This window comes from Xenopus tropicalis, chromosome 1 (genome assembly GCF_000004195.4).
Source record: "Xenopus tropicalis strain Nigerian chromosome 1, UCB_Xtro_10.0, whole genome shotgun sequence".
In the NCBI taxonomy this organism is placed as follows: domain Eukaryota; kingdom Metazoa; phylum Chordata; class Amphibia; order Anura; family Pipidae; genus Xenopus; species Xenopus tropicalis.
Genome location: NC_030677.2, coordinates 118921220 through 118935201, shown reverse-complemented (window position 1 = coordinate 118935201; position 13982 = coordinate 118921220). Strand labels below are relative to the sequence as shown.

General features: G+C 39.9%; 1 protein-coding gene across 3 annotated transcripts in view; it reads right to left on the bottom strand.

The window, feature by feature from the left end:
* The window catches only part of dennd4c (DENN domain containing 4C), a 74513-nt gene extending 61563 nt beyond the window's left edge, over positions 1-12950 (bottom strand). The window contains exons 1-2 of one of the 3 annotated variants that reach the window (XM_004910862.4): positions 12729-12950; positions 345-651 (exon numbers count right to left, since the gene is read on the bottom strand). In XM_004910862.4, the coding sequence (XP_004910919.1) occupies positions 345-649 (305 nt within the window). In that variant the 5' untranslated portion in view covers positions 650-651; positions 12729-12950. The other 2 variants (XM_002935667.5, XM_004910863.4) reach the window with 2 other exon arrangements.
* Between the last annotated feature and the right edge of the window lie 1032 nt (positions 12951-13982).

Here is a 13982-nt window from a genome sequence, read left to right as displayed (position 1 = left end):
AAGGAGAAAAGGCACAGGTTACATAGCAGATAACGGATAAGTTCTGTAGAATACAATAGTGTTTTATCTGTTATCTGCTATGTGCCTGTGCCTTTTCTCCTTTGAATGGCTGCCCCCATGGCTACACAGTTGCATTCTTTATATAAACCATAGTAGTGTTTCTGAGGCAAACACACCAGTTGTACCAGTGCAGGGCAGCAGTACATTATATTGGAATTTCTTTTATACACTTGAATTTTTTGGTGTTACTGTTCCTTTAAGTTGGGGCTTAGAAGTTTTAGACGTATTACCATTTCATGACTAACAGTCCAATAAAAATACTGTACTGGAAGAGTAAAACTCACCCAATGTCTGTTAGTGGAGGTTTCCCTTTTTCTCGTCTGTAACAGATAAACATTTCTGGACTCTTTAAGCTTCCATGGTTCAGATTTGCCTGCAACCCACTTTGTGTGATTTCAATACATGTGTAGCCCTCTGGCACGGTCTCTCCAGCTGTCTTGTTGATAACAGCAATATCAGTGATTGGAGCTTTGGGACCTAATGTCTTAGTTTCTATCCGACCCATGTCATGATCTAATAGCTTGAAGGTGTCTGTCAGTCCTGCCACAACAAAGTAGTCTGCTACCCGAGGCCCTTTGTCTTCCATCATGTCTGAAACATAAAACAAACTAATCAGTGTTGATGCAAAAATAAATAAATAAAAAAACAAAACAAAAGAACCAAAGTCTGAATACCCTCAGCATCAAAGAAGTGCTTCAAGGGCACAGAATAAGAAACAAATAATTATGAAATGACATGTGCTACACTGCTGCCTGAAGAGGTCTTTGATGCATGAGTGGAACAGAGCACAAAGAATCACTGCACTGAACTGCATAAATATGTCAACACTAGGGATGCACAAAATCCATCATTTTTGGATTCCCCCAGAACACTGGCTGATTTTTTTTTCCATAGACCTGGCCAGTTGCAATCCACACTACAGCAGGAGTTAAATTCCACTCTCTCTGGTGGTCCCTCGCTGCACGATTGGAGAAAAAGGTTTCAATAATTCTTATACACAATCTACAAATAATTTGGGCACCAGTGGTTGTTAAAACATAATTACCAATTTTATTTGCTAGAACTTCACAACAACATGTTTTTCAGATATCCCCTCAGGATATCATATATCCTTTGCTTTATATTGCTGACGACATGGGCACAGACAAGGCATTAGTTACAGCCAGTGGTAGCACCCACTGGGCATCAGTCCAGTCCCCAGTCTAAAAGGACCTCTCAGTGGAGCGTCTCTTGGATCTCTCCAAACCTGAGCTTATCTGCTTCTTTACCCATCCTCACATCTGGGGCTTTTCCACCAGCAGAATCCTGCATTGAAATCCATTTTTCGAAAACACAAATTTTTTTATATTTAATTTTGAAATCTTACATGGGGCTAACCATATTCTTCATTTCCCAGGGTGCCACAGCCATTTGACCTGTGCTCTGATTAACTTCAGTCACACTTTACTGCTGAGCTGCAAGTTGGAGTGATATCACTCCTCTTCCTTTCTGCCCCAGCAGCCAATAAGCAGAACAGTGGGAGGGTAGCAAGATAGCAGCTCCCAGTAGATATCAGAATAGCACTCAATAGTAAGAAATCAAAGGCCAGCTTGCAACTCCAGTTCAGTTACACGGGAACAGGAGAAACGATAGGTTATCTGAAAGCAGTTCTAATGTCTGCCTAAAGACATAGGCCAGTTTGAGGAACAATATCATTTTGAAGAGATTTATTCTTTTAAGAAGAGATAGTGGCCTGTCATTAATAGGCCTTAATCTTATGTCTATATAAACATGACCACTGGTTTAAGATTTAGTTATTATATTTCCCCAGATCAAGGTGGACAAGATACCAAGAAGCCTAAATACAAGAAGAGCCAGTGGATCCCTCTTGTGATTGGGAATGGTTTGGATTTATCACTGATGTTAATTACCATATAGTTTGTGCCAAATGGCTACCATGCAATATATACAGTGGTGTGAAAAACTATTTGCCCCCTTCCTGATTTCTTATTCTTTTGCATGTTTGTCACACTTAAATGTTTCTGCTCATCAAAAACCGTTAACTATTAGTCAAAGATAACATAATTGAACACAAAATGCAGTTTTTAAATGAAGGTTTACGTTATTAAGGGAGAAAAAAAACTCCAAATCTACATGGCCCTGTGTGAAAAAGTGATTGCCCCCCTTGTTAAAAAATAACTTAACTGTGGTTTATCAATTTCAATTTTCAATTTCAATATCAATTTCTGTAGTCACCCCCAGGCCTGATTACTGCCACACCTGTTTCAATCAAGAAAGCACTTAAATAGGAGCTACCTGACACAGAGAAGTAGACCAAAAGCACCTCAAAAGCTAGACATCATGCCAAGATCCAAAGAAATTCAGGAACAAATGAGAACAAAAGTAATTGAGATCTATCAGTCTGGTACAGGTTATAAAGCCATTTCTAAAGCTTTGGGACTCCAGCGAACCACAGTGAGAGCCATTATCCACAAATGGCAAAAACATGGAACAGTGGTGAACCTTCCCAGGAGTGGCCGGCCGACCAAAATTACCCCAAGAGCGCAGAGACAACTCATCCGAGAGGCCACAAAAGACCCCAGGACAACATCTAAAGAACTGCAGGCCTCACTTGCCTCAATTAAGGTCAGTGTTCACGACTCCACCATAAGAAAGAGACTGGGCAAAAACGGCCTGCATGGCAGATTTCCAAGGCGCAAACCACTTTTAAGCAAAAAGAACATTATGGCTTGTCTCAATTTTGCTAAAAAACATCTCAATGATTGCCAAGACTTTTGAGAAAATACCTTGTGGGCCGACGAGACAAAAGTTGAACTTTTTGGAAGGTGCGTGTCCCGTTACATCTGGCGTAAAAGTAACACAGCATTTCAGAAAAAGAACATCATACCAACAGTAAAATATGGTGGTGGTAGTGTGATGGTCTGGGGTTGTTTTGCTGCTTCAGGACCTGGAAGGCTTGCTGTGATAGATGGAACCATGAATTCTACTGTCTACCAAAAAATCCTGAAGGAGAATGTCCGGCCATCTGTTCGTCAACTCAAGCTGAAGCGATCTTGGGTGCTGCAGCAGGACAATGACCCAAAACACACCAGCAAATCCACCTCTGAATGGCTGAAGAAAAACAAAATGAAGACTTTGGAGTGGCCTAGTCAAAGTCCTGACCTGAATCCTATTGAGATGTTGTGGCATGACCTTAAAAAGGCGGTTCATGCTAGAAAACCCTCAAATAAAGCTGAATTACAACAATTCTGCAAAGATGAGTGGGCCAAAATTCCTCCAGAGCGCTGTAAAAGACTCGTTGCAAGTTATCGCAAACGCTTGATTGCAGTTATTGCTGCTAAGGGTGGCCCAACCAGTTATTAGGTTCAGGGGGCAATTACTTTTTCACACAGGGCCATGTAGGTTTGGATTTTTTTTCTTCCTAAATAATAAAAACCCTCATTTAAAAACTGCATTTTGTGTTTACTTGTGTTATCTTTGACTAATAGTTAAATGTGTTTGATGATCAGAAACATTTTGTGTGAAAAACATGCAAAAGAATAAGAAATCAGGATAGTTTTTCACACCACTGTATTTGTAATTCTGGCCACTTTATGTGTTGATTATTATTTATAATTTACTTTAAGACACAAGAGTGATGTTTTGGACACACCATGTTTTCATTCTACTTCTTTAAATTTGTTCTTTCATTAAAAACAGATCTTTACTTTACTTGTAAAACCCATGAAGACCTTCCCTTAATTTTACATACAAAGAAATGTTTTTCTGGCCCTTAGTGTCAATCAACTGCCTGCATCGTTACCATGTCTATAATTTGGCATTGAAGTCTCTCACTACTCCATGAATAGCTGGGGTTACTGCAGGTCAGAATACGGCATTGTTCAGGCTGTGTAGGACTGCAGTCTTTGGACTGGGAGCCTGTTTCACAGCAAAAGGGTAGGTACATTCCTAAAGCCTCTTGAGGATAAAATGGAAGGAAAAGCGATAAAAACATTACACATTTATTCCATACAGAAATATGAAAGTTGAAATATTGCAGTGATTTATTTATTATGCCAAGGAAAAAGCACAGCTCGATATAGGACCGGTACAGCCCATTAAGACACAGGGTTCATCTACCTGCTTCCAATATAACACAGCCCCCACAGCTGCTGGACCAACTCCTAAACCAGTAATTGGTTTTCAACAGTTTAGGATGCCATTTTGTGATCAAAGAGTTAATTAGGCAGCTTCCCTCTCTATTATAACCTTCTGTCAAATACATGTATCTTTTGCAAGCATTGTTTAAAATAACCTACTGTTACAGATTTGAAGGCACCATTTGTGCCTTCTAACTTGCTTGGCTGCTGGCGTAATGTGTTATGGGCAGTTACTGAACTATTAATAAAGCTGTAGCCTTATTTTTTCCAAGCCTCGGTTCTGAATCATTATTTTAAAATGTTGCATCCACAGCTGGGGCATACACCCTATGGATGCTTGATCCTCTTGGCAGCCAAATTGGGTCAAGCTCAATTTGCCTGCCATATTTGGCCTTTTTTGATTAGCCATACTCATAGCAATAGCAGAACACTAGGCTACATTGTTCCACAGCAAAAGAACAATTACACTGAGCAAGACTGACAGAATAGACTGATAGAATAAAGGGAAAAACACAAATAGATTAATCGCTTAACATTTTCGGTACACAAACACAAAGTGTGTGGGGCCAAATGGTCAGCTATGTTGTCTACACTAAGGGGCATATTTATTATTCTGTGTAAAAAAACAGCGTAAAATCTGCATAATTTTTACACGTTTTTTCTTCCTCCAGAAGTTATGTAATAAGTTATGTAAATAATGACGTAAAATCTGGCGTTCGGACGCAAACTTCTCCATTTATTTTACACAGCTTTTTACGCCGATTTTTCAGCGGATTTGTTTTACACAGCTTAATAAATAGACCCCTTATTGTATGTCTGCCCCTGCATCTCATGATGATCTAGAGCAGTGCTGTCCAACTTCTGTTGTACCGAGGGCCGGAATTTTTCCGACCTACGTGGTGGAGGGCCGATAATGGAAGCCAGTTTTGACCACTCCCCTTTTTGAAACCGCACCCACTTGAAACCACACCCATGTTATCACATGACCATACCCATATTAATGGTTGTAGTACAGCAAAAACCTGCCATACTCTGCCTGCCCTACCCTGCCTGTGTGTGCCATACTCTGCCTTCCCTACCCTGCCTGTGTGTGCCATACTCTGCCTTCCCTACCCTGCCTGTGTGTGCCATACTCTGCCTTCCTTACACTGCCTGTGTGTGCCATTCTCTGCCTTCCCTACCCTGCCTGTGTGCCATACTTGGCTGGTTTGTGCCATACTTGGCCTGTGTGTGCCATACTCTGCCTGCCCTACCCTGCCTGTGTGTGCCATACTCTGCCTTCCCTACCCTGCCTGCGTGTGCCATACTTTCACTGTGTTTGCCATTCTTGGCTGGATTGTGCCATACTCTGCCTTCCCTACCCTGCCTGTGTGTGCCATACTCTGCTTGCCCTATGATGCCTGTGTGTATGGCACACAGGCAGCCTACAGTGACACAATGCTGGCACTGCTCCTACAGTCTGCACAATAACTATATATTAAAAAAAACTTTTTAATTGCAGTACCACCTCAGTATATGTTCTTTTTGTAGTGTGCAGGGATTATTTGTGGGTTTCTACTGCTCCTGAGGTGTGAACAGGGGAACAATATGGGTGATTACAGCCTGAGCCTGAGGTGTGAACACTGCAGAGGGTGAACAATGCAGAGATTAAAAGGTGTGAACAACACAGGGAATTACATATTTAAACAATACAGAGGGATTACAGCCTGAATCTGAGGTGAGAACCATGCAGGGGGCCAGTTAATCTCAGTACTGATACCATTTAAAGCTTACACAAGAGTAAGCCATCAAAGCAGCCAGACAGGTGGGGGGCCACACAGAGGGGGGTCGCGGGCCGCCAGTTGGACAGCACTGATCTAGAGTTACAATGGGATAATGCAAAGATGGTATAAGCACTATACATCATATATGAATAAGTAAAATGAAAGCATGCAGAGTATATAGCTTACTGTACATTTGTTTCATAATGCTGATACACATCAAACACGAGCAGAAATTTGTATTTTAATTCCTGTCATAGAATAGCTCTCACTTTATATCAAAGGGGAGATATAACACAGAGAAATAGTGTTAGTAATGAAAAGTGTTCATCATCAGTGTTTAGATTTTCCCTCTAAGTATTAATACCACCTCTTTAACCCATTGGAGTCAGAGGGTTAGTTAAAAGCAACACCAGAAAATAAAAAAGCTTAATATCTGCCAGGCATGGCAAAATATCCAAATGGAGGAGGATTGTATTTGCCACTTGAAGGAGGCCACAATGATACTATTATAGGCCCCCGTTTATAACAGATTGTAGCCCATGGGTCAAAATATCAGATCAGCCTGATTTGATCGGGAAAATGTTTGCTGATTTGGCAAGGAGCTAAATCAGTGTTTTTTTTCTTTTCAGTAAGTCAGAAAATCTTCTAGTGGGATAGACAATAATTTTCCTGTTGCATTTCAGTTACTAGTAAATGTATTATGCTTAAGGGTTAAATGAGAGCTAAAGATTAATCACTGGGGGGGGATAATACATGGGACATCTCTCTAGTGAGTAAAATCTTTTGGCCCAGACCTGATTTTGTCTCCATAGCCTAGGGTACCTTCTTGTTGGCTCCAATCAAAGGAAATGTTGAAATGTACACTCAAGAACCAATATGTCAAATATTAGGCTCAAAGGGCAGCGCAAGCACATAGTGGCAACAGTACCCCCAACAGGCCCCAATACAAATAAAGTTTTCAACTCCATGAGGGAGCCGGTAAGTGAAAATATAGGAAAATTCTACTTTTTTTTTTTATTCCCACAACTAAACAGCCTAGATCCTGCCAGCATCTAACCTGACTACAGATACAATATTTCATCGGCATGTGGTGCCATTCCTGCCAGTGCTTAAACACGGCAAAGTTTGGAGGGTATTATTTTCTCTAGCAATCAGAGAAAATGTGTAAGGTGTTGCCTTAGGTCTACTGTTTTATTTTGTAAAATGTGTTAATTGCTGATAAAGAGAATAACAAAATAACACTGTTTCTTAAACCATAATGGGCGTTTCACAAGAAAAAATAGAGTATAGTGCAACTATGAGGCAAATGTCACATGAAGATTTATTGCTATGAGGTGGCAGCTGGCAACAAATGAAACTGTCATTTATGGGTGCAAACTATGCAGAGCATACTGTGTTACAAAGTGGAAATAAAATAATGTAACTGGAATTGATTTATACATTTGACACTCTGAAGGTGCAAAATATTTACCCCTGAGTCAATTACAGCTGTGAAGGTTTTAAGTAAGTCTTGTTCTGCAAATTTTGCAAATTCTTCTAGGTAAAATATCTTGGGCTTATTCAGGTTGGATGAGGTTTGGGCTTTCACTGGGCTATTCTAAGACATTCAGGTTTTTTTGTTTTTTTTTTGTTTTAAGCCACTCCAATGAAGGTTTGGCTATATGTTTATGATATTATCCAGAGAATCTCCACTACAGTTGATGCAGACTTTAATTGGTCTTCTTCTAGAATTGTAAGTTCTAGAAGACACTTTTGTGTAGGATCCACTCCACCCCTTGTATCGGTTATTGGTTGCTTTGTATGCAATTCTGTATGTTTATTGTATAAACCCATTTATTGTAAAGCACCGCGGAATATGTTGGTGCTTTATAAATACATGTTGATAATAACTGCCCTGTATTTGGCTCAATCCTAGTCAGTTTTGCAATATCTGTCAATGAAAAGTTTCCCAACAATATGATAATACCACCACTATGCTTCACTGTGTTTTGTGCTAATTAAGATTTGGTCTTACAAGGCAAACTCAAAGCAGGGTTAGATTTAGGTTCTTTGTGGAACAATCCGGTTATAGTTGTTTCATGGAATGTTTTTACCACTGACAGTAACCACTTACCCCTTTTTTTTTTTGGAGGATATTTAAAATTTGACTTTTTAAAAAAAATATCCATTACAAAAACAGCTTACAACATTAATTCAGTGAAATCCACCTTTGCACAATTAGTCTAATGATGGTACATTTTTGCACATCATTTTATAAACTGTATATCAGTGACACAATTAAATTTAAATTCCAGGCTAAACACAACAAACACAGGCAAAATTCCAATGGGGGTGAATTAACAGCCTTAGGGGTGCTTAGAAGACACAACATACAATAAGACAGAAAACTGTTAGTGCTTTATAAATCATAATAAAAATGAGAGAATACTAGGGTATACACAAGGTACAAAAGAAAAACAATTAAAATTATTAGGGGAGATACATATAAATCTCTTTAATTTTAATGTCAAATCGAATTGACATAAGTTATTATTAACTGAAAATATAGTAATAGCAGCACAGGCAGAAAATGACTATACCATGGTCAAAGCAAGTGGTGAGTAAAAGATAAGAAACCTGTAAACTGCCGTCTCAGTGGTTTTAGTGATAACTATGATGCGTTTTAACCAGTTAAATAATAGTTGCTTTCAAAAATGTACTTTAAATATTGAGCTTAAGACCTAATTAGCCTGATGCTTAAATTCTTACATTTCTCTTTGAAACTTGAACTTTAAAGCTCCAATTTTTTCTCTACCATGTATGCACAGACTCCAGCGGGAAAGCAGAGGGGATCATTGGGACTTGTAGTGATTAATGGAATAGTACCCCAGGGTACCCCCAGTTTGAAGAGGAACACTGGTGTCAAGTCCAAAATTAGATAATATATCCACTGGTACAAGCAAAGCAACAGGTTGGAATACCATTCTAACATAAATCCCTTTTATTTGCACATTACATTTTAAGTGGAGTCTGCCATACTGTTCCGTGCTCCAGCGATTAGTAAAAAAGCATCCATACATTTGTCTACAGAAACAGTAGTCAAAATTCATTGATAAATGATGGTTTAAGCTTGCCATACATGGTACAGCCTGTAAGATTAGACACATGCTCAACAGTTATATTAATATCACACAGAGCACCATTCAGATGCATTTTGAAGAGGCAGTTATTTTGGCCCTGTACATAGGCTGATAAGTTGCTGACATGGTCAAGAGTGGACAAGTTGGTGGGCAATGTTTAATTCAAGTGGATACTTATAGAGTAATGCTAACTGGTGGAGGGGCAGATTACTGACCAGCTTGGCTACATACACTGGAAGTCAATCTAGCTGATAAAGACCCAGGACACTTCTCCAACCACCTGAAGAAATAGATAAGACAGGAGAGTAAAAACAACCTAAATGTAAGATTTTTTTCCAAATTTAGATTTGGAAAAAAACACAGAATTTATTGTACCTAGAAGTGCTTTTAGCTTATACAGAAAGAAAACCTAAACACATCTTTATAATTTTTAGATTTCATAAAACTTAATTAGGCACTATAATAATTAGAAGTGATCTCGCACCAACTCAGCATAGAGAGTTCTTTGCAAAGGCTGAACTTGATATGTCTGTCAACCTCACTAATGAGGTCACTGTTTATTTACAATGTATGTCCACAATATTTTTTGTTGGCAACCTTGGGACAACTCCACAAAACTTCACCCACTTGCCAGATCTACAATGGATCACAAAAAACATTTATCACATTTTCTTTGCACATATTCAAAGCGCTGTTAAGTCTCATAAAGCCAATGGCATATAGGTTATCACTGTCACTGCCATCTGGCGGAATATAGCAAAGTCAAATTGCCTCTGTCTGTCTTTGCTTTTGTTACCACACAGAGTGGGAACAGTAGGACCTCTACTCTCATTTTGGGGAAGCAGTGGTGATACTAAATGGACCAACCAGGTGACAGATGAGGAAGCATTACTACTGGTAATTCAGCCTCAGTATGGCCATGCTCAAGCTAAATAATTTTTACACATGTACAAATCTTGGAGTGAAAGCTAAGGAAAAAAAATCTGAAAAGTCAACTGGGATGAAAATATGCCCACTGTCTTGCAGACAATTTAACCAATTTACAGTGAATTCCCTGTGATAGACAGTTAAATTAAAATAAAAGAAGTAAAAACTATTACTGCATCTTCAGAGGCTTAAATGACTAGTCACTGTGCTAAAGTAGCAGCAGTGGCTTCCTCTAAAGCAGTAAAGAAATCTTCGCTCTCCTACCTGCAAGCCGCGAGTGGAAAGGCAAGGGGCCAAGTAGGGAACGCTGTGCATCAGGCTCCTCTGAAATTGTCATAGACATAAGGAAGCTGCAGTTTGGACAAAATATGTTTCTTTTTTTTTTTTAGGTTAATTAGGGTGAGATTATATAGGATGACTTAAGATGGTGATAAATGGAGCAGTTTTTAGGATATATAATCAAGGAATGTCAAAATGTATTGGTTTAATCAACTGGATTAACCTGCTACAGGTTGGCTTATGACTACTGGCTGACACATGGCTACTGGGGAGGTTCTCAGACAATGGAAGCATTCAGATTGGCTTCTCAGTCTAGGTTGTCCATGTGTAATTAAGGCCCTCTTTCCTATTCTTGTTCAAGTTTTTTAGGGCTACAATCCATGGGAGATTTTGTAAGAGTTTAGCCCTTACCAGCTGCGTAACTATATGTTGGAAGGCCACACAGCAAATTCAGTTTAGGGCCCCCAAAACATTGATAAATTGACCTAATCTACACTTCTGGGTCCCCCAGCAATTGCAGGGTCTGCTTTCTCTGCAGCTATGCCCCTGACTTTACTCAAAACCCTAACCTGGTAGCTATGGTATGTTAAATCCACCAAGATAGCTGCCAAGGAGAATAAAAAATTAAGACCAATTGCAAATTGCCTCATAACTTTCTAAAGCATTTTAATAATTACATAATTATATCTAATTAGATGTTCTTTGTGTCTTTGTTTGGGCTCTTGATTAGATGAAATAGCACAGAAACAAAATGTATAGTTTGATAGTGCTGAAAACTCGGAACTTGCTTGCTTACTACAACTTTGTAGTGTAAAGTTACCAGGGAAAATTAACCTCTTGCCCACTAAAATGCACAAAGAGAATGTTCCTAGCTACTACCAGAGTATAACAGGAATTCGAGATGATTCCTCTTTATTCAGGATTAAATTGAGATTGTCTATTGTCAAGTATAATATTAACTTACAAACACACTTATCTTAGACTTGGTAATTTAAGCAATTGCCAATTATTTGGGGGTCTTTGGCTTCCAATGCAAAGCATACATGAAAAACAGATGCAGAAAATGGTGTTAGTTTTAAAAATTCTAAAATCGATTAGGTTTGGGGAATTACTGTGAACAGAAAAATCTAGTATAGTGATCTCTGGATGCATAGTGAGGTAGCTCTCACTTTCTGCTGCCGATCTATGCACCTGCACTTAGTAACATGATAAAAAATCATTTGTTTTGTTTATGCATTATAGTGTTTGGAAAAATATGCAAATTCCTACCACACTGGTAAGACTTTACAAGAGGTGGCCTTTCCCTTTAAAAGCAGCAGCTGTGACACAAGAATTTTATTCTGGTAAAATGGCCATTCACCTAATCTCACCCTAGATTAAAAGTCTACTAACGTAAAAGCTCTCTTAAAATCCTTAGACCTTATTGCATTTGTAAAACACCTGGCAGTGACACAGCTAGTGGAAAAGTAAGCAGATCTCGCCATTTAGCCAGCTTTGCGGTATAAAAGATAACTAGGTAATAAGAAAAACAAGCTACATTTTATAAATAAGTCAGTGTGTCTCAAAGGCCAAGCTAACGTGTTAACATATCATACAAACCGCTGCAACCAGTCACAAGTAGCAGTGAGCTAGTGTTACATTTCAAACCAAACATCAGTCATGTACACCACGTCATTAACGCTCCACATTACACTAAACAGTACACACACAAAAAAGTTTATGTGGCATTGAGTGAAGATCACAACAGGTAACACCTATATTCGAACAGCAAACGCCTAGGCAAGGGACCCTCTGCCCATCTGTAGAGACTACTGAGCCCCAGCATGACAGCATTCTCCCATAAGTAAACCCTGAGAGACTTGTAATCTGAAGCCTGAGTGACTCGTGATAAATATCACATTGCATACACCTGCACTGACAACCAACTAGCAGGCACAAAGGGCTTCACTTTCATGGAAACCTGTGCACAAAGGGGGCAGCGACAGTGGCATTTGGCAAACTGCATTTGTTCCCTGCTCCAGTTTAACCACAACTGGCATTACTATTCGCTTACAAAATCATAGTTTACTGTAAAACAATTCAATTATATTAATAACATTCCCGGCCCCTCCTTCTACTTAAAGTGTCTCCTTAATTCCCTGCTAAAGTGCTACAGACAGGCCCCAGAGTGGTTTAAGCTTTCACTGACTTCATTAGACGATAGCCCCTCACAGTATTTGGCCCCAGCCCTGCTGTGTATGTGCACGTACCCAGTCTGCCTGCACTTGTTGAACACCAAGTCAGTACGAGTGCCTGTAGTTAACATCCCGAGATCCAGAGCGCAATGAAAGTCAGTCAAAGCAAGCTGGGCTGCACTTACTTCCATAACTTCAACCCCGCCTGGCTTCAGGTTCGAATTTGCGCCCAGCTCCGCACCTTGTTTTTACTTTCTAATGACTTACCTGGAAGGAAGCGCTGAGCGGAAACGTCACAAATTGAAAAGATGTTACTCGCACTTGAACGATCACTTTCAAAACAACCTACAAGCCAGAGTTAGTGATGCAAAAGAGTCCCAGATACCGACACCACAGCAGGGAACGGTGCCTCTAGCGCCATGATCGTCACTGGCTAGAAGCAGGATACTTCCGGGATTTTCCTCCTTGCTGCCCCCCAATGGTAGCTCGCAGCAGCTCATATAGTGTATATATGCGCACACATACTCCATTTTACAACAACGGGATTTTGGTTCAAGCCTCATATTAAGGCCCTATATTTATATGGGGGGTCCCCCTCAGCCCATAACCAAGTTACAAACCTTAGAATACATTAGTGCGCTAGTCATTCAGCTATAGTCCAGAGAACATCTAGGGGGACCTGTAAGTGTTCATTCACAGTCTAGCTGTCATTGACCTTCTAGAGGACCTTTAAAAGGTATCCTGAACGAAAAAGGCATTCTTCCCAAATACATCAGCAACTTGATCTTTAGTCTGGATTGCTTAGGCCAGCTGTGAACCCTTTAGAGGGCCTAGTCCTGCTGTTTGAGACCCACTGGTTAGGGGTCTGGACTTGAATTCAAAATCCCACTAAATTGTGACTGTCTATGGCATTTTACCTCTGGCATTTGCCAGAATCCACATTTTCCAGTCAGGCTCAGTTTAGGGGGAATGATATCATAAAATGTAATGCTGAAGGTTGGCATGGCATCAGCATCATTTGGGGAAAAATTGCGAATACAGGAAGGCCAGTGTTTTTTTCCTAGAAAAGTTTGGAACCCCAATGCTGACAAGTATGTATTTGGATTCTACAACTAAACAAAATGCAGGTATCCATGAGGCCTATGGCCCATGAGAAGTTTTGCGTACCTCCCTCACAGTATTTTTGTCCAGTGCCACCCTGGGTCAAGATGTGCATGTGCAATATGGCCATGCTTTGCCATACAGAAGTAAACACCAGTGACCAAAATGCCCTGTTCCCTTGTCACTTTTTCTGTCAATTAACAGAAAGCTCCCTAGCTGATCCAAACACACTGCTGATTCACCTGTCACTGTACTTTCCATTTGACGACATTCAGAGTGGCAAGTCAGACAGGTTATTTTGTCTGCTGCTGACTGCAGTTGCTTTTCCCTGTATGGCAGGGTACAAAATATCCCCATATACTAGTAGTCTAAAGGTGGGCCTACGTCAAATGATCAAAACAAGGACCACATCAACAAGCA